The 20,986-nt window shown below is 35.8% G+C and overlaps 3 protein-coding genes across 3 annotated transcripts; all 3 read right to left on the bottom strand.

Annotated features, from left to right (window-relative positions):
- Positions 1-19: 19 nt before the first annotated feature.
- On the bottom strand, positions 20-9,366 carry LOC306843380 (dnaJ homolog subfamily C member 3-like). The gene is made up of 12 exons (XM_079374837.1): positions 8,860-9,366; positions 7,704-7,814; positions 7,002-7,126; positions 6,839-6,913; positions 6,573-6,716; positions 4,199-4,380; positions 3,804-3,923; positions 2,519-2,624; positions 2,258-2,378; positions 2,041-2,173; positions 1,706-1,854; positions 20-829 (listed from the first exon to the last, which is right to left on the bottom strand). The coding sequence occupies exons 1-12, from the start codon at positions 8,942-8,944 to the stop codon at positions 693-695; spliced, it is 1,488 nt and encodes a 495-aa protein (XP_079230963.1). The 5' UTR covers positions 8,945-9,366; the 3' UTR covers positions 20-692.
- A 934-nt stretch (positions 9,367-10,300) lies between these two features.
- Positions 10,301-13,187, bottom strand: LOC306887488 (claudin-15-like; the record flags this gene model as incomplete). The annotated part of the gene is made up of 5 exons (XM_079445245.1): positions 10,301-10,814; positions 10,982-11,089; positions 11,514-11,595; positions 11,756-11,920; positions 12,971-13,187. 5 exons carry the CDS (start codon positions 13,185-13,187, stop codon positions 10,724-10,726), a joined length of 663 nt encoding a protein of 220 aa, XP_079301371.1. The 3' UTR covers positions 10,301-10,723.
- A 3,727-nt stretch (positions 13,188-16,914) lies between these two features.
- LOC306887494 (mitochondrial fission 1 protein-like) lies at positions 16,915-20,599 on the bottom strand. The gene is made up of 5 exons (XM_079445253.1): positions 20,499-20,599; positions 19,952-20,084; positions 19,757-19,833; positions 19,157-19,262; positions 16,915-17,930 (listed from the first exon to the last, which is right to left on the bottom strand). The coding sequence occupies exons 1-5, from the start codon at positions 20,541-20,543 to the stop codon at positions 17,830-17,832; spliced, it is 462 nt and encodes a 153-aa protein (XP_079301379.1). The 5' UTR covers positions 20,544-20,599; the 3' UTR covers positions 16,915-17,829.
- Positions 20,600-20,986: the final 387 nt, after the last annotated feature.

Below are 20,986 nucleotides of genomic sequence, written 5' to 3'. Positions count from 1 at the left end.
TTTAGCAAAGATTTTAGTAAAAAAAAAAAAAAAACTATTGTGCAAACTGGTATCAAATCAAATGTGTCAAGCTATGAAGCAGTTATAAAGCATGTTAATTTCTGGTGGTTTTATGCAGTTGGGTTAAAAAAAAAAAAAAATTCTAAATGAGACATGAGAAAAGGTACCTCCTTTGCCAAAAAGCGTGCAATACTGTTTCACAGAGTTGAAGCTTTAAGAACGCAAATATGACATACCGGTGTCAGAAGTACATGGCACTGTCTAAAAGAAACCACAACCCTAATTTCTGGAGTGTTATTCAAAGAAAACAAACATAAGCAGCAGAAAAAGAAAAAAAAAAGACCGTAGGAGAAAGACAAAGTAATGTTAGAGATGGCACGTGTGTCAAAGAAAGATCAAACATTTTGAGCCAAAATGACTCAGCTGGGGTTAAGACTCCAAGTTCAACTAGACTCCATTTTTAGGTATTGAAGGACAGGAAATCAAACACCAAACTAGTAGCGTTTGCCCGATCAAGTAATTTGCTCCTGGAGAAGTCCAAAACTGTGGATTCAAGTCTCAAAAAAAAAAAAAAAAAAAACTCCCCGTTTGATAAGTTTCCTCCAAAGTTCAGTTTGGATAAAGCAGGTTCTCTAGCCAAGTTTCTTAGTCCAAAATCATTGTCCGTTTATACTGCATCAGCCTCTCTGTTATCAGTTGTAGTGGAACTTGAAGTGAAAGTTTCCGCCCTCAAAGGGGTTGAAGCCAGAAGGCCATTCTCTGCCTCCTCCACCCTGCTGATTCTCAGGGTCAAGAGGGTCCTCGCCGGAATCAAATTTCTGACGCATTTCTGTACAGAAAAAGACAAAGAATGCATCAATCTGAAGTTTAATGCATCAAATTGAAGACACTTAGTAATTAGGATGTTTAATGTTTTTGAGAGAAGCCTCTTATTCTTACCAAAGCTGAATGTATTTGATCAAAATACACAAAATATAAACATTGTGAAGTATTACAATTTAAAAGAACTGTTTTTTTTAATAAATGTTCGAATGTAATTTATGCCTGTGAAAGCAAAGCTGAATTCCCAGCATCATTACTCCGGTCTTCAGTGTCACATGACCCTTCAGAAGTCATTCTAATATGCTGATTTGCTGCTCAGTTAATAATAATGACTCTTACTGTTATCAATTTTGAAGACAGTTTTTGTTGCTTAATATTTTTGTGGAAATCAGGATTCCATGATGAATTTAAAAATCAAAACAGCATCATTTATTTAAAATAGAAATCCTTCGTAATATTATAAATGTCTTTCCATTCAGTTTTGATCAATTTAATGCATCTTTAATGAATAGAAGTATTCATTAATTTCTCTTTTTTTTTTTTTTCCAATCATAATTACTCCACACTTTTGAACGGTACTCTGTCATATTCGTTACACTAGAAAAATATAATACAAAAATATTACTTTATAATATTTCACAACATTACTGTATTTTTTTATTAAATAAATCCAGCCTTGGTAAGCATAAGACACATCAGACAAAAAACATTTTTACCAAACTTTTGACCAGTAGTGTACATCAAGCTATAAAACAAGCTGAAACTAAAAAAAAAAAAAAAAACTGACTGACAATAGAAATTTTCAATAACAGACTAATAAGGACTGAAAATCATTTGTATTCATGTTTAATTTAGTTTTAGCTGTCATCTGACATTTCCCTACCTGGATCTGTGAGCACTTCCTTTGCTGATGCAATATCAATAAACTTTTTCTCTGCCTCTTTCTTGTCTGCTTCAGACTGGAAATTATCAGGATGCCACTGCTGAGCCAGCTTTCTATACGCTTTTATGATTTCCTGTTTGTTGGCACTCCTAAAAACAAGTGAAAAGAAACAAGCATTTCAGTCAAACAATCTCCTTTCATTGTTACTACTGCAGGTGCCCCAGAAACAACCTTTGACCATATTTTCTGCATTATTACCATAAAACAGAACAGAAGGAAGTAACACTGTCTGCAACATTTTAAGACAAGATTTTGATCATCAGTCATTGTCTTACCTGCTGACCCCCAGGATCTTGTAATAGTCTCTCTTGCGAGACTGCTTGAGGAGCTTCTGTGCTCGGTCAAAACCTTCACGAATCTCCTGGTTTTCCTGATCAAACTCCCGTGCCTCCTGATAGTCTTCCACAGCTGAAAAGAGGAACAGAGGAAGAAACGTGAGTTTATGCAAACCAAATGAAAAGGTTAAATAGTAGACAGTGAGTGTTGAACTACCTTTCTCATATTCCTGCAGTAAGATATAGGCCTCTGCTCGGTCCCGGAGGATGTGGATATTCTGAGGTTCTCTCTGGTGGGCTTCTGAACAAATGTCTACGGCCTCCTCAGCACTCTTCATCTGGAGGGAGGGTAAGAAAAACATAACCAGTGAGGCTAGACACCAGAACCAGACTCTTGACTAAATGGTGATTACGAGGACAGCTAGAAGGGTTTTCATCCCCTTAAAACACCTAAATTACATTTTGTAAAGGAACATACTTTGACTAAGCAGAAGCAGATCCTCTCCTTTGCTTTATTAGTGTAGAATGCCACGTTTGGCTCTGTTCGCATCACAGATTCATACTTCTCAATGGCCTCCTGATACCTGTCATTCAAGAGCGGAAGTAAAAATAAAACAAAAGAACTAATAAATCATTATAACTGAAAAACCTGAAATAATACAAATGATGAAACATTTGACAGACACTGGTGGAGATATAAAACCATTCAAAACCAAATTAGTAAGATTTTTAAAATACATACATACTCGTACACTAGCGCTCAAAAGATTGGGATCGGTAAGATGTTTTATTTTTAATAAATACCTTTATTCAGCATTAAATTGATCAAATGTGACAGTAAAGACATTTCTATTTCAAATAAATGCTGTTCTTTAACTTTATATTCATCAAATGATCCTAAAAAAATGCATGACAGTCTCCACAAAAATATTAAGCAGCACAACTGGTTATAAACATTGTTATTAATAATAATTGTTTCTAAAGCAGCATATTATAATGATTTCTGAAGGATCATGTGACACTGAAGACTGGAGTAATGATGCTGGAAATTCAGCTTTACCAACACAGATATTAATTGTATTTTCATAAATGTTAAAAAAAATGTTTTATAATACTTTAAAACATTACTGTTTTGTCCGATATTTTGATAAAGGCTTTCAAGAGAATCCTAAACCTTTCAACAGTAGTCTATGGAATATATGATAAAATAGATAATATAATAACATAAGATATAGCTAAAAATAAAATATTGTACATTTATAAAATAAATGGGTCCCACTTTATATTAGGTGGCCTTAACTACTATGCACTTACATTTAAATTAATCATTTGGTACAATGCACTTATTGTGTACATACATGCTTTTACATTGTACTTATATTGTTAAACATACCTATATGTAATTATATCTGTAATTAATTTCTGTAATTACATTTATAATTACACTGTTGACCCACCCCTTACACCTTAACCCACCCTTAAACCTACCCATACCACCAAACCTGTCCCTAACCTTACCCGTATCCCACCTCAATAGCAGCAATAGTGTTTTGCAATACAGTATGAACACAGTAATTACATTGTACTTATTTTTTAATGTAAGTACATAGTAGTTAAGGCCACCTAATATAAAGTGTGACCAATAAATGATAATATAACGAATCTCAAAGGCCAACAATGAATCTGAGTGAGGTAAGCTAAGCCTAGACCTGAATTAAAAAGCAGCTTTTCTAGAACTGACAGGGAAGGAATGTTTTCAGCACCTTTGTTCTGAGATCAGCTCTTCTGCAGAGTCTAGCTGCTTGCTGAGCTTCTTGACCTGTTTGTAGTGAGCGAAACACTCCTTATCATCCTGATCCAGCTTTAGACACTCACGGACCTGACTGAAAACAGAAACAAAGAGGGAAATACACAGTGACCAGCAGCAAAAAAAGAGAGACGACTTTCCTTTTTAACATCACACGAGATTGGTATATTATTATTACTACTCTATAACTACCGTACATGCACACAGTCAGTGTGTGGGATTGACAGCTGTATTTACTAAAAGGTATGACTCTAGAATTGTCCTTGAAGCAGCTTACAGGAGATGCTTGAATGCTGTCTGCATGATTTAATAACCAAAGAACGTGGCTGTCATTCATACTGAATGGCATACTTAAGTGAGTCGTGATGATCGCCTAAACTGTAATGTAGTTGGCTGAGTTTGAGGAAGGCTGCTCGGTTGTCCGCACGGAGACGTGTTGCTGGTGTCAGGTCCATAATGGCCTTCCGTGGATCCCCGAGTCGGATGTAGCACTCGGCTCTTAGTTCTCGAGACTCGGGATCCCAAGGAGAGAGCTGAAAAACAAAGAAAAGATGACTACAGGAAAAATTTAGATGACAAAGCATACACACTGTGTTTTTGAATCCCCAGAGACATGCTAAGCTTAAACTGCAGCATTTGATTTTCTATTTCTTTTTGTATTTTATTTGTAGGGCCACTCATTTCAACAGCTCAAATTAGAGAAAGTGCAACAAAGAAAGCCATAAAGTGATCCGTGATGAAAGGTTAAATTAATAAAGATTACTTCACCTAAACATAATCCTTTCATACTTGTCAGTGAATAATGACTTTATAACATTAAAATACTTTTATTCATAAAGAATGCATTAAATTGTTCAAAAGTTACAGTACAAACATTTATAAAGTTACATTTCTATTTTTAAATAAATGCAGTTCTTCTGAACTTTCTATTTATCAAATAATTATATTGAAAATATAAGTTTCCACAGGAATATTAAGCAGCACATCTGCTTCCAACCGAATATGAGAAATGTTTCTTGAGCACCAAATCAGATTTCTAAAGGATAATGTGACACTGAAGACTGGAGTAATGGCTGCTGAAAATTCTGATTTATCACAACAGTAATAAATTACATTATAAAATATATATTAAATCAGAAAACCGTTTTAAATTGTAATATTATTTCGCATATTACTGTTTTTACTGTATTTGTTTGGGCCAAATTAATGCAGCCTTGATGAACCTGGTGAAGAGACTTCCTTCTAAAACATTAAAACATTTTTACCAACCCAAACATTTGAACAAATAGTGTAAATTTCATTTTCTAACTCAAACAAAGCTACTGTGTGAATTCAGAATAGCACAAAAGTTATAGACGACTTTTATGCCAATTTTTTTTTAAGCTTAAATGGGTCATATGATGCGATTTCAAGCTTTTTCTTTGGAGTGTTATAAGCTATTCGTGCATAGATAAGATCCCTGAAGTTGCAAAGACTAAAGTCTCAAGACCAAAGAGATATTCTTTATAAAAGTTAAGACTCGTCCACGCCCTCCTAAAACGACTCATTCCAACACGCACACCCATATGTCAATGTCGCTGTGTGGGAAGATTTGCAAAACACCGCCCAAATGTATACACAAAGAAAGAAGGCAGAACTATTATTCTCGCTGTAGTATTGTTGCTGCCGCCGGCGCCATGTCCTAGAGATGCTGTGTTTTGTTGTGAAAGCGAAAGTACTTTGTTTGGGCTTCCAAAAGAGGACACAACTAGAAATCAGTGGTTAAGTTGTATTTACAACATTGTTCCAGAACAGTTCAACCCAAATATTAGAGTGTGTGCAGCGCATTTTATGGAGGACTACTTCCTGAAACTGGGAGAGTAGCCAACAATGCTGGCTTGCACAAAGGCTGTTTCTATAAGTGGGGCAATTCCAACTTTGCAAGGGCAGTCTGGTGCTTCTGACTCTCAGCCTGTAAGTATGTTTTCATATTTAAAGACTTTGCCACTGACGATTCAAACGCGAGTTTTGAGCTGTGTAGAGTAGTGCTTGTTGTTTGTCTTTCTCCGATCACAAATGCAGACATGGTAATGTTTACGTGGTGCGATGCAACGTGACGCCTAAAAAGACAGTATAAGTCATTATAATCAGTAATTATGTCCCCACTGAATGCAACAAATGCCTTGTTTGTAATGGGTTTTATTGTTTTTGTGTCGTTGCACTGGGACACGGCATTACAATACGGTGAGGGGTGTAACGTTTCCGTCTCACGCTTGAGGTATTCAGCCAATCACAACGCACTGGATAGCTGGCCAATCAGAGCACACCTCGCTTCTCAGAACAATGAGCTTTGTAAAAATTGACGCGTTTCAGAAAGGCGCAGCATAGAGGAGCAACAATAATGTACAGTATGTGGAAAATAATGTGTTTTTTGAACCTTAAACTGCATAAACATCGCATTACACCAAATAATGTTCTTTTTAGCAACGTCATTTGACCCCTTTAACAGTATTCATTACATAACACTTCTGTTCGATGAAAAAGATTCTGGAATCTGAAAATAATCACATTTCACTGAGGAAGGAAAAAAGCCAAATGGTTTTGGAAAAACATGAGGATGAATAAATAAATAACATCTTTTAAATTTTTTGGGTGAACAATCCCTTTAATATTACTATTAACACATGTAGCAATATATAAACAACACCTGTTCCTGCATGTGCATTTGATCTCCAGACTAACTCACCTCTATGACCTTCTCCAGCACCTGGACAGTACTGATGTAGTCTCCACGGTGATGGGCCTCATGCGCCTCTTCCTGGAATAACTCCAGCTCTTCGGCCTTGTGGAGCTGATCATGTGCTTCCTCATGATTCGGGGAACGCTTCAGCTGCAAAGGAGAAACGGTAAGAGAGCAGGAGGCAGGAAATAGAACAAAATGGAGCAAAATGTGATCTTGTTTGAGAATGAAGTTGGCAGGTTTGAAAGGAATAAGGGAATTGTTTCACTCACTACTGCTTGGAAGTCTTCTCTAGCCTCTTGAGTACTTCCCTGTTTCAGTAGAATATTACCCCTCTGCAGTCTGGCCTGAAAACACATACAAACCATAAACATGTATGTACGGTATTGTCACCTATAACTTTGCTTGATATCACAACCACAAAAATAAACTCACAGCAAGGAAGTCTGGCTTGAGCTGTATGGCCTGGGTCAGGTCAGGCAGAGCTGACTTGGACTTTCCCATAGCCAGGAAAACGGCGGCCCGTTTGTAGTACGTCAGGTAGTTCTTAGAGTCACCCTCTGTTTAAGACAATTGCATTGGTTAATGAACTGCATCTTTTCTTTATTTTAAAGTACCTACATACACTGAATATAACTGCATTTTAATATTAATTAGCATCAAATAAAAACAAAACAAAATGAAACTGTTTTTTAACTGCCTGGTCTGTAAATGTTTTTTAAAGTCTCTTATGCCGACCAAAGCTTTGAACAAAAATACAGCAAAAACTGTAATATGAAATATTATTACTATTTAAAAAAGTTCTATTGTAATATATTTAAACATTTAATTTATTCCTGAAATGGCAAAGCTGAATTTTCATTCTCATTTCGCCAGTCTTCAGTGTCACATACAGTCTTTCTTATCACCAATAATGCTGCAAACAGTTGTGCTGCGAAACATTTTTGAGATGTATGAAAGATTCGTCTTTGATGCTTGCAAAAGAAATCTTGTGTAACAGTATAACTGTCTGTAAACATCAATGTTATGCATCTTTAAGTAAAAGTATTCATATGTTTAAAAATTCTTACTGACAGCAATCTTTTGAATGGTACTGTAGCCTCCATATGTCACTGTGTTTGTGTATGTGTGTCTTACCCACAGCTGAATGATAGTGAGACAGGGCCTCAGCCAACTGTCCAGCTGCCAGCAGCTTACGGCCCATTTCCAGATGATGCTCGATCTCAACAGGTGTTGCTCCTAACACACCTGAAATAAAGAGACAGGTGACTTACACATGACAACTGCTGAATTTTATAATGATTCTGCTTTTTGAGGCAGCTTTGAAAACCATCGATCTGCCTGATGGTGGGACTGAGTTTACAAACCTTAAACTTGCATACCCAAAACAACAAGCGCTTCTATAACGTCATAATAACAAAACTCCTTAAAGGGAATTCAACATGGCATTCCACTGCATTTATGTTTCGATTAACGCTAACAGCACAAAAAGAGAAACCATGCAAAACAGCACCCCGCCCTGTAGTTGGTATGGAAAACAAAACTAAATAAAACTAAAACTAAAATGACTACCACCTTTACTTACCCTAGTACGGCTTCTGTTTCAACATTAACCACTAAAGCTTAAAATGCATGATATTAACAACTCCAAAGTCAAAGTAGATGTTTAGTCAGATGATATGTTTAGTTGTCACAATAACGCAAACATTAAAAAAAGAACTATCACCTCTAGATCTCATTAAGTACATCAAATATATCCAAAACACGCTGTTACCATAGTAAATGTCCAAATAATAACATGGTAGTGCTGTGATGCTTTTCTGTTTTACCTAAATCAGATTCTAAAGCGTGAGAAACTGAAAAAAAACCCGTCTGTGCTCTAAATTCTATTGAGCTGTCAACCTAGACAGTATACTTGGGTATCAAAGGGCATCAAAATGCTCTCTAGATAGGCATCTTACTACGTTTTAAAAGTCAATATGATTTTATACTACTATTTGAAAGACTTCTTCCTTGACACTTCCTGTTGAGCACCTGTGGAGACACCATGGTAGAATTACAGTGCCAGGTGATGGAATCATGGTATTCTGATATAGATTTCATTATAACCATATCCCTGTACCATGATTTCAAATGATACTTCAAAGAATACCATATTATTACCATGGTCCTTTTCCAAAAACATGGTAATACTATGGTACTCCCCAGACAACTGAAAAAATAACCGCGAAAAAAATGACTTCCTTCCAAAAATAAGTAAGATGTCAGGTGTGAATGAAAAGTGAAATCTCACCGTCCAGCTGTAGGTCCAGGACCACACAGAGCAGAGACAGGGAGGACAGGACACTGCTCAAACCTCTCCGCCGTCCCGACTCCATGATGACATTTATCACACCCCCGATATACAACCGTGTGTCTTTCCACTGGGATTCACAACGCGCAACAGGACAGAGCGAGTATTTACACTCAGATCATCCTAACAGCGACATACTTGACAAGAATGCGATGTTTCTGTTGTGCGGATTACAAATATGTCCGAGTGGAATTAAGGAATGCGAAACTCTAGTTCCGTGTGCCTCTCAATAGTCAACACTCTGCAGACAGCTGAGGAGAAACGTGTTTTGTAATTTATAGGGAGGTGTTTCTTAGTCAAGCGTGACAGTGACCGTGCCACGTACTTTTGGAAGTCTTCTCTTGGTGAACAACCTGGGTGTACAATTCAAATCGCCCTACATTTCAGCGCGGTGACTGGCTGCTCACATCCGTGTTTGCCGACAAACGTGGTCCCGTCCCATTGGCCGAATTATTTTAGCGCACTGGACAGACACGCCCACGTCCTGCAATAGACTGATAGCTGATATGACCCATCATTACTTGGGAGGAAAAGTCTATAACCGTCGTTGCCATGGTAAATATTCTATTCCATTCTATTCTATTCTAGAATTCTAAGTTCTAATATTATATTTTATAAAATACAAATACATTAAATCAGTGTAGGAACAGTTTGTTTAATGCATTTGGTTTATTATAGTCTGTTCTGTTATGAATATATGCTGATTTATAACATTATGGAACAGAATGCAGCTTAAAAGAACAGAATAGAAATGGTAACAATGGTTTCGACCAAAATGCCATACTACACTTAAGTTATCATTATTACTGAAAAAATAAATAAATAAAATAATGTGACCTACCTCAAACTGAAAAGCTTGAATGACATAGAATTTAATAGAATATGAATATGTTTCCAAATATTTACAGTGGTTTCTATTACTAAAATTAATTGCTATTGTTAATGTGTATAATCAGAATAAATTAATATTGGATTTTTATTAGTGTAAATTTGTTTTGTAAGAATAGAGAATAACACAAAATGTGATATATTGTATTGTTGTTATTGTATAAACTGTGTTGAACAATAAAACATCCTCAAATACATAATGGCAGTTTTTAATGTCATGTTCTTCATTTATAATTAATACTTTAGTATAATTATACTAAAGTGTAAGTAGCTTTAGAATAGAATAGAATAGTCCCTTTCAAATATTTACCATGGTAACCATGGCCTCCATGCTATTATTACTGATATGCAAAACCAGAATAAAATATTATAGGATTTTATTTAATAGTGTAAATTATAAAATTTTGTAAGAATACAATAAAATATTAAATGTTGTATTATTGTAATTAGTGTGAGTCGGTTCAAACAATAAAATATCCCCAACACATAATGCCATTTTTAATGTCGTATTTGTTTATTGTTTGTATAAAACATAATATAAAACAGGGTCATTTGTACAAATAAATGGAGACAAGATAATTAACATATCCTAAATCTTTTTTTTTTTTTCAAATCTTGATTCACGTAACACAATACAATTCAAAATTCTAAACATAATTGAAGTAATTTCAACGCTTTCATTCTGTATAATGTTCTCTGAGGTGTTTTTGCACAGCAAAACTGACATGGTAACATTTTACTTGATTAATTACTTATCCTTAGGTGGCCACAAAACCACCTGTGTGTTTGGTACTATATACATATTTACATAATTGCATTGATACAACATCACTAGACAGAATATTAACAGTCAATGTTTTGTAATGTAATGTAATATAATGTTGTTTGTCCATGAAATTGACCAGAACTGCTTCATTCAGACATAGGCATTTCTTCCATAAGTGCTCTGAGCGTCTCTCTTGGATGCGGTCGCTGAGTAAACTGTTTCACGTGTGGGCTGGTAGTAACTGCAAGAGAAGATGCAGAATGTAAGAAACATGCCTCCAAACACGTGCACAAACGCATAAAATAACAAGAAATGGCCAAATGTTTTATATGAAAAAATGAGAAGTGAGAAAGTATGTGAAAGAGAAGTGTGTGAGTGAGTTTAAGAGATTGTGACAGAGAAACTCACGCCTTCTCCTTCGTGCCAAATTTGCAGGAGAACATGAGACAAGCTCCACCACAGATGGCAAGAACACCAGAGGCCCAGCCGATGTATAAAGCCTCTCCAATCTCATACCTATAACACACCACACAAATAACACATTCAGTCTAACATGCATAGGTTTCACTCAAACTACATTTAGTCAAACTTTACACAAACACAGAAGTTTCTATCATTCACTCTCAAAAAAAAAGGTACAAAAGCTGTCACTGGGATGGCACCCTTCCAAAAGGTACACAATTGTACCTTATTTCCACCTAAATCATGCACATATTTGTACCGTTTGAAAAGGAACCTCCCCTGTGACAGCTTCCGTACCTGTTTTCTGAGACTGTTCAAATACATGTAGGCTTATAGTAAAGCACAGTAGAGGTAATTTAGGCAGTGCTTAAATGCTTCATAAAACTGTGTGTGAGCACCACCATGAGAGCAGCAGTTGAGTATTAAATGAAACAGCAGGAGGCAGCATTTCCCTTTTAATTTCCAGTAAAGCGCTTACTTTTGTCCAGGGTAAAGCGGGTTGAAGAACTCTTGAGTGATGTTGGCCGCGTACCAGGACACTGATACCATCGTGCACAAACCTTTGGATGGGATTAAAAAACATAAAGATTAACTCATACAATAGCAATAAAGCTTTCAGAATGTGAATGTGATAAGAACTCTTTTAAAGATAGCCTGAAAATCACATTCACCAATAGGAGATTTCAGCCTTCGTTGAGTTTAATTAGTAATTTGCCTTACCCTGCAGCAGGAAAAATGCGCCTCCGGTTCCGGCGATTCTGCCTTTCAGTACGGTGTTGTCACCAGCGGCCTTCGAGCACTGCATGCCGATGAGGGTGGCCACCACGCCGAACGTGCCAGCCACCACTGCCGCGATCATTAGAGCGCGGGACGCCTGGATATAACCTGCGGAAAACAGAAAGATTTAATATTAGCATATTAACAAATCTACTATAAGATCTGAATGCAGTATTGAAAAAAAAAATTGATAAAAAAAATATTGTATTATAAATCAATAACCACACGAAATCGCGTTTGGTCTCATACTGTATCGCGCATCTTGTCAGTGTGTGCACTTGCTTGGCCATTTTTAGTGATTAATAGGAAAGTAGGTTCAGCTGAATTCTAGCAGTGATTTGTTATAGGTATGAAAAAGTTTATTATACCGCGGCAGCCCTCGAGTGAAGCCCTCTTAGTGTGAAGCCCATCAACTCCACCGGGCTGGGACACCGGCAAAGGATAGCAGTATCGCTTTTTATTTTATTTTTTTTCCTTTATATGTTTACTATTGAAATGTTGTTGTTGTATGCATTTGTCAATTTTATTTAATTTCTGTATTTTCTTAAATGGGTGTGTATAGACTATATTTACAAAGCAGTTGCTTTTTCTTATTTGTAAGTCGCTTTGGATAAAAGCGTCTGCTAAATGACTAAAAGTGTATAAAATAGATATAAAAATAATTATTTCGTAAATAAGTAGCCTAAATAAAAGAATGACAAAGAAAATACATAAATAATAAATAGCAGCAAACAAATAAATAAACAAAAATAAAATATTGAAAGGTTAAATAAAAGGAAGGAAGGAAAGTCAAATTAATTGAAAAGTAAGCTATAAAATAATTACTGGACAGAAAATAATAAATAAATAAACAATCATTGCGACATTGTATATTTCAAATAAATAAATTAGACATAAATACATTTATAAGACAAATAGCCTAAATCAGACGGACAAAATAGTAGGCCTAAATAAATTAACAAACATAAAATATTGAAAATAAGAAAGAAAAAAAAATATTTAAATTATTCCAAAACACAAAGTTGTGAGGAAAAAAGTAAAAATGGTAAGCACATTTCCGCCTAAATGAAATGTATTTACAGTGGTGGCTGATTTCACATTGCTACAACTGTGATAATGGCATTGTTAGTAAGTAAAGTGTGGTGATTTTTGTCCTACCGGATAGGGCCAGCAGAGAGGGAAATTCACGACAGTTGTGCACTCCCGTCGAGTCCGTGGCGCAGGACATCCACAGGTTCTCGTAAAGGGTTGAGGTGGTGATCACTGTCCCGTCTAACGAGGATACTTTCCAGTAACGGTTCGGGATTGTGACGCCAACCATTATCCAACTCAAAAAGCCCAGAATTAAAGCAACGACTTCAATAACCGGATCCATGGCTGCTTTAGATTATAGCCTACAGGCGCCAAAAGCATCCACACTTTCTCTGCTTTATGTAGCCTAGTTGTTTTCAAAATGTGTTCAGCGTTGGCTGAAAAATTATGAGAAATATCCAGGTTTTATTAATTTCTCGAGCTGTTTCGTGTGCTGAGCCAGTTTTTCCATTGAGAGCGAGATTGCAGTGTGACATAGGCTATAAAATGTGTTAAAAGGAGCGATGGGTCATTTATAGGCTCTGTTTGCCCTCCCCTCTCGTGTGCATGTCTCGCTTTTGGATTTTACACCCCGAAACTCAACAGGTGGTTATCACTAAAGTCCAATGGTCGTTCCCTGACCTTCACTGGCAGTGCATCCGTTATGTTTCATGGACTCAAACACATTGCCCACTGTAAAATGTGATTAGTTGACGTCACCTAAACAAAGTGAGAATATCCGGTGCCACCGAAAAAATAGAGCTTTTCTCCAAATTCAGTTTTATGTCTCAAATAATAACTATCCATAGACTACTCTTCAAAAGTTTGGGGTTGTAAAAAGTTTATCCAAAGCTGAATTTTCAGCAGCCATTACACCAGTCTGTCACATGATCCTTCAGAAATCCTTCTGATTTGGGGCTCAGGAAACATTTATCATCACTGTTGAAAACATGTTTGCTGCTTAGAATTTTATGGAAACTACATTTCAGGATTTGTGGTGAATAGAAAGTTCAGAAAAGCAGCATTTTTTTGTTTGCAATACATTTTTGTGACAATTAAATGTCTTCACAGTCCTTGTGATCAATTTAATGCATCCTTGTTGAATTAAAGTATTGTTAAATAAAATAAAATAAGATTTCTTTAAAGTATTTTTTTTTTACTGACCTCACACTTCGTAATGGTAACCATAAATGAATATAAAGACCAAAACAACTGGTATTGGGGCAAATAACAGAACTCTGACATGATTAGGTCAATTGTGAACAAATTGTTCACTGCTCTGGTTGAAAAAAAAAAGAAACACTGTGTTAAACTTAACGCACGTGATATATTAAAACAATTTATTACAAAAAGATTACTATAACTGCAGACAATATTTTTAAACAAGTATTGCATTATACACCTGCCACACACTTAGCCAATGTCTCAGTGTCAACATTAATGAGAAATAGAATTTAGTCACTATATGATATCACAGAAAGGCCTTTAAAAAGTTGAAATAAAACGTCACATGACATGCAAAGCTTTCATTAATGTTTAATGGCTTAATGAAAAATTAGCCATCTGTGAAGAAAAGATGTTGTTAACAAAACATGACACACCAGAGGCTGAAGTTCATGTGGCAATAACTAAGAATTTCAGATTTGACAATAAGTATCCAGATAATTGTGAAATTCCGCTGAACACCACAGAGTCTAAGCATTAACACCATTAATAGCCAGATAACTCACTTATCCTTTCTGTACAAAGACCTATAAGTGATTAACTTATTTTATTGACGTAAGACTAAGATATTTCGAGTGAATAGTACTGGAAATAGGCAAAATGGCAAACTGTATCTTGGAAGGGTAACATGCCGATTCTCAAATCGATTCCCAGAAGGAAGTAAGTTGCAATACATGGCTTTGTAAAATTATGTAGCATGAAAGGATCAAATGCAGTAAATTCATCTATATGCGTAGAGGCCACCAGGAAACACCTGGTATATGTGGTCTGCAATAAGCTTTATGTAGGTGGTACTTGTCAAAGTATAACATCCACATAAATGCCAGGATCCAAGCTTTCACAGGAGAATACTGCCCAGAGCAATCCACTGCATCCACCAATCTGCTTTCTTCTCATCCTGCTTTTCTTCTCAAAGAATGTTGAACTCTTTCACATGTAACATGAGCAACGAGAGGACAAAAGTTAGATGCTGCCGCTGTGTTGAATCGTTTGCGTGTGATAAGCAGAAGATTGTTCTCGGTTTTAAAGGTCATGTTTATGACTACCTTGCTTGACTATTGCTGTAAGTCAACTTTAATTGTTCTTTAACAAACACAATAGTTTTCCCACAAGGTTATGCATCTCCTAAAACCGATCATGACACTTTCAATGATCCGAGGTTTATGGGGACCATAAAAAGAGCTCAAATAGTTGTAAGAAAGCAGGCTTTTTGCAGTGATGCTGAATCCCGCATGTGGAGATCTATCCTCAGTTCAAACCCTGCTCTAACACACACAGCAAACTCGGCAAGGTTAATTCAACTCTTACTCTCAGGAAAAAAGCTGTCACTGGGGACATACCTTTACAAAACATACACCTTTATACCTAAAGGGTCCATATTGGTAACTTAAAGGTAGATATTAGTACCTAAACAGAACAAAAGTATACCTTTTGAAAAGGTTCCGCCCCAATGACAGCTTTTGTACCTTTTTTTTTCTGAGAGTAGGATCCTTGCCAAGTTTGCTGAGTTTAAATAAGATTGCGTAATTTAGTGTCATTTAAATGACTCTTACGTGTTTTGTAAAACCTAACACCTGGTAAAAATATGATTGTTGTCTCAACCGGAAGGCTATTTTTCACAATCATGCGTGTAATTTGGGTAGGAACATGGTAGTGGACAAGAAAAATAGATGTGTGTGAACAGGAATAAACTGTGGGGATGTTTAATTGCCTATTGTACACATAAAGCAATTACACAACAATCTAAGCAAATTTACCATGCGCAAACAAGGAAAGGAAGAAAATTATGATTGAGCTCTGAACCCAGGCTGTTGTAAATCTCTTTTTATGATCTCTTTAACATCAAGAGGTGAGCTGAATTGAAAATGATTATAAAATAAGAAAACCCTGTGCATTGATATTGTTTGACTGATTCTAAAATGCCCCTACATGTTTCAATCAGACTTGCACTGTTGAATTGGGTTTCTTGGATTTGCTGTAATAAACAAATGCATCAATAGAATTTTTATTCTATTCTCTATTTACTAAAAATCAATATGAGAAATGGCAACCAATCAGATGTAATCTCACAACACAAATGTGACTTTTCAGGAAATGCACTCTCAGGAATAAAGGTACTAAGCTGTAACTGAGGCAGTATCCTAAGGTACAAATGCTAAAAGGTACAACCTCCTTATTAACGCCACCTAAATGCTAAATACAAGTGCATTAAAAGTAGCATCAGTGACAGTTTTGCACAATTTTTTCTGAGTTTGGGAGCTTGACTTGAATCTTCTTTTTGACTTGCATATTTAGTAATAATTACAATCGGTCTCACAAACTTCAACAAAGTTTGGAAACATAGCACCAGTCACGGATAGGCAAACAGGAGAGAGAATAGCTTCTGCATCAGACTTCTTTTCATCATTTGCTTTACTGGTTAATTAGTAACCTCAGTACTTTTATAAAATGATGTCACTAATGGCAACCATAAAGCCAGCATTGTAAAGCTGAGATGTCTTAACATGTGCGCAAGTCCCTTAGTTGAATAATGTGGGAAGAACGAATTGTACCCAACATTAAATTGAATGCCATTATCAGCTATTATCTTAAATAAACATGTTTTACAATGAATTTGTTACTTTCAAGGCCTGATAGTTGACTTAAATCAACGCTGGAGATACTCCCACATCTGAGAGCGTCTGATCTAATGATGCACGGAGGACAACGACTTTGTGAGTGACTATTTAACCAGCAGCTTCAGACAGCATTCAAAATTCAAGTAATCTATGTTTTTCTCACCATGATTCCTAGATATTTTCACTAAAGAAGTTTAAGGCTTTTTAATCATTTTATAGAATCACACTCATTAAGAGCGAACTCTATGCAATTACATTTAATCATTTATCAGAGGCTTTTATCCAAGATGACTTACATTATTAGCATTAAATATTATTATTATTAATATCCAAGCATGTGTTTTTCATAAACATGGGAACTTCAGACTTAAAATGTTTGGTTGAATGATGGACCAGTTTCTTGTTCATCTAAATGTGTGGAGGACAAAAAAAAAACACTGGAAAAATTAGCTTTTTCTTGGCAGATGTTTCAGTATAAAATGAGCATAGATTACAAAAAGTAACACAGAGAAACACAAGGAAGGGAAGATGAAAAACTTGACAGCACACGTTAACCAATGGGTAATAAATGCAGACAACGATGACTTGTAAGAAAATGCATTACAAGTCTGGTCATGCATGACACTTTCAAATCCAACGTGCAACGCATGTAAACAGACCTTATAAGTTCAGTAAGCACAAATTTATTAACAGACGTGAGACATTAATGTAGTTTAACAAAAATGTTCCATTTTGATTATCTATAGTGTAAGTACATTGATATATTTAATTAAAACAAAGAGAAAACCCAAAAAAGTGCATGCTATTACAATAAATCTTATTCTGTACTGCAAATCTTTGGCAAACCTCTGTAGTTGAAAAATGAAAAGCATACAATTTAGTACTTTATTCCGACCTCACATCTCTATACATACCAGAAAGAGCTGGAGAATCATAAAGCAAAAGAAATGTGGTAAAATATGACAGCTCATTATGAAAGTCATGGCAGAAATATACAAAATAAAAAGGGACAGCCTCCTCATGGTTTAATCTGATTAGAAGAAATCATTAAGTCTCTCTTCTGGAGAGGAACGGAATCAATGTACGCTCGTCAGGAACTCCATATTAGGACTTTGGACCTTTGGCCACAGCCAAACCAATAAGACCAGCCAATCCGGCCACACCTAAACCGATACCGCCGATGATCGCCATGCCAACTAAGCCATCTGAAAAAGAATATGTTAAAAAAAAAAAATTCTTTGTTAAGATGAATCCACTATTGCTTATGCTGTTATCACTTTGAGTTTATTTACATGCACATCAAATTCCGTTTAAGGCCTATATTTGTTTATACACATACAGACATTGGAATATTTCTATAAACGTGGTTGTTGCAGGTATGACAATATAACCAGGTCTATAATTTAATAAGGACTCCTCCACTTGTCACCTTTAAAAACGCCTGACAACACTGTCATAAAATGGTAATAATCAGGCAATTGCCAAAGACACGTGCAGTCATGTGGTGGTAACTCAGCAAAAGAATTAGAGAGAATGAATGAACGTTTGCAGCAAGGCCTGGTGGGAGAAGGCTGTGATGTTATAGCTTACAGATGTAGAATGGCGAAGCAATTTTAGAATGTTGAAACACTCGTTCCGCAAACTATCTGCAATCGTGAAGAATGTGAAGAAACATGTTGCCATCAAACAGGGAAGTTTTGCAGAGAATGCACATATATTTACTTGCGGTGGATTTTCTGATTAAGTTACATGCATCAAGTTTCTGATTAAAACTGGTTTATTCCTGGGGTGGGAATTGGAATTTGCGGAACTCAAAAATAGTCTTAAACAGAAAAACAGCAATATGATTGTGGCATTTACTGAATCACTAAATTCTAATTAATATCAGAATACTGATATGTACATAAAAGCAATCATCATCTCAAGCTTTCTCATTCTAAATGGATCTTGAACAATTATTCTTTGAGACAAATGGAAGGCTGTGAATATTTTAATATAATTAAAACTGAAATGTATTCCTGTAATGGTAAAGCTGAATATTCAGCAGCCATTATTTCAATCTTTAGTGCCAAGTGATCTTTCAAAAATCATTCTAATATGCAGATTTTTTTGTTCCAGAAACATTTCTGATTATTATCAATGTTGAAAACAGTTGTGCCACTTACTATTTTTGTGGAAACAATTATACATTTTTCTAGGATTTGATGAATATAAAGTTCAAAACAATTTTTTTTAAATCAGAAATTTCTTTTAAACAATGTAAACATCTTAATTGTCACTTTTGAACAATTAAACGAGTCCTTGCTAAATAAAAGTATTAATTTCTTTAAAAACAAAATCGTAGTGACCCCAAACGTTTGAACAGTGGTGTGTCATAAAATCCGAATTAAAAAAAGACGTCTTTTCAGGTTGAAATGCTGTTGTATCTCACCTTTTTTTAGTGCATTGTTGATGAGTTTCTCCAGTTCCAGGGCCTGTTTATTATCTGGTTCATTCTTCAGCAGAGTACGAATGTACTTCAGTGCTCTCTCGTACTCCTGAGAGTATGATGGTAGGGTGGTAAAGAGAGAGAGATTAAATGGAAACTAATTAAAAATGATCCAAGTATCTCTAAGCCCAGTTTATACTATATTCTTGATCAAACAAGCATTGCAACATTGGTGAGCATAAGAGAATTCTTTCAAAAACACATTACTGAGCAAAACCTTTGAAAGGTAATGTATTTCAAATATGATTTTGGGGTAAAATATGACTTGGACATGTACATGTTTTGTGAGATTCACCTCTGTACATTTACTTCATCTGGTATTCGTATGGAATTTGTTTATATGGTGACGTGACAATAAAGTTACTTAATTGATCTGATCTGATTTTGAAACGATGCAGTAAACTCCGATGTACCAGGGCTTCCAGGAACAGAGTTGAGAAACACTCTTTTAACTAGACGCCACAGATGGCTTCATGAAATAAAGAATGTTTATTAGCAGTGACAAAAGCATCACATATCAAAATAAGAAAAATGTAAAGCCACCTTAAGTCTGTAGTTTGCAACAGCAAGGTAGAAGAGGAAATCTCTCTGATCATCTTTCTTGCTTTTATGAACCAGTTCTGTTAAAAGAAAACTGAATCACTTTCAGAATTTTAAACCAAGAATAGGTCAAATAACAGCTGAAGCTCAAGAAGGTTGTAACTGACCAAAAACTAAAGGGCATGCTGAAGAACTGACCTTCTAATAGATGACTGCCTTTTACAATGTCATTTGAGTACTTGCTTCTGATCAAACACCAGGCGTATTCAAAAGTCGTTTCTTTGGAAACGGGTCCTTTCACCAGCTCAGCGTTGTACTTCTTCTCAAACCTCTGAAAGACAAAAATGGATGTCGATGGACTGATGAGAATCAGATTGAAGTCAGGATCATGTGCTCCCCCTGGCCGACAACCACAGACTAACTTTAACAACAGGAATCAAAGCAAACAAACGTCTGAAACTAGTAGGATAACAATAATAAGCTGATAAATTAAGTGCATTTTATCCAAAAAGCAAATGCGTATAATAGTAGGTCTACTCTATATGTTAAATCAATGCGTTACACTATAGTTACAACGATACGTCATAATCAATGTTGTTGTTTTGTTTAAGTAACGTACAGTAGAAATGCGTCCGCCGAAAATCCCGATTAAAACCCGATATCGGTCATTTCACCACATACACTAATACAACATCGATGTCATTTTGGATTTACAGTCATGAAAGTGAAGTATAAAATGCTTTACCTTTAGATCTTCTGGTGCCACAAGATCTGACACAACCGCCTCCATGTTCGCGGAAAACCCCACGGCGGCGCGTTCACGACACTGTCAAAATAAAAGTCCCCGATTGTGGCGTACTCAAGTTCAGTGTTTGTCTATATGTTCCCAAGCGCAAAGTGTATTTTACTAAACATCCCTTACAGCGAATACTGTGATGGTACCATATTAAAACGGTGGAGCCAAATACCATGATATTAACTAAATGATAGCATGCTATATTTGGAATTTGTATACGTTTGAATGTTATATTTAAAAAATTTAAAACATTTTAAAAAAGGAAACTTTTACCATGCCTTCGGTTGAATTTTCAAACGCCATCTATACAGTTGTTGTTGTTATTTTAAATGCACAGGCCTACATCATTTAAATGTTTATCGTGTGAACACGATTGCTGGTTTTTACACAAATCCTGAACCAAATTGTGGTGTGTTTTCAATCATAATCAGTGTTGA

This window comes from Barbus barbus, assembly GCF_936440315.1.
Source record: "Barbus barbus genome assembly, chromosome: 2".
In the NCBI taxonomy this organism is placed as follows: Eukaryota; Metazoa; Chordata; class Actinopteri; order Cypriniformes; family Cyprinidae; genus Barbus; species Barbus barbus.
This window is presented reverse-complemented; position numbering and strand designations above follow the sequence as displayed.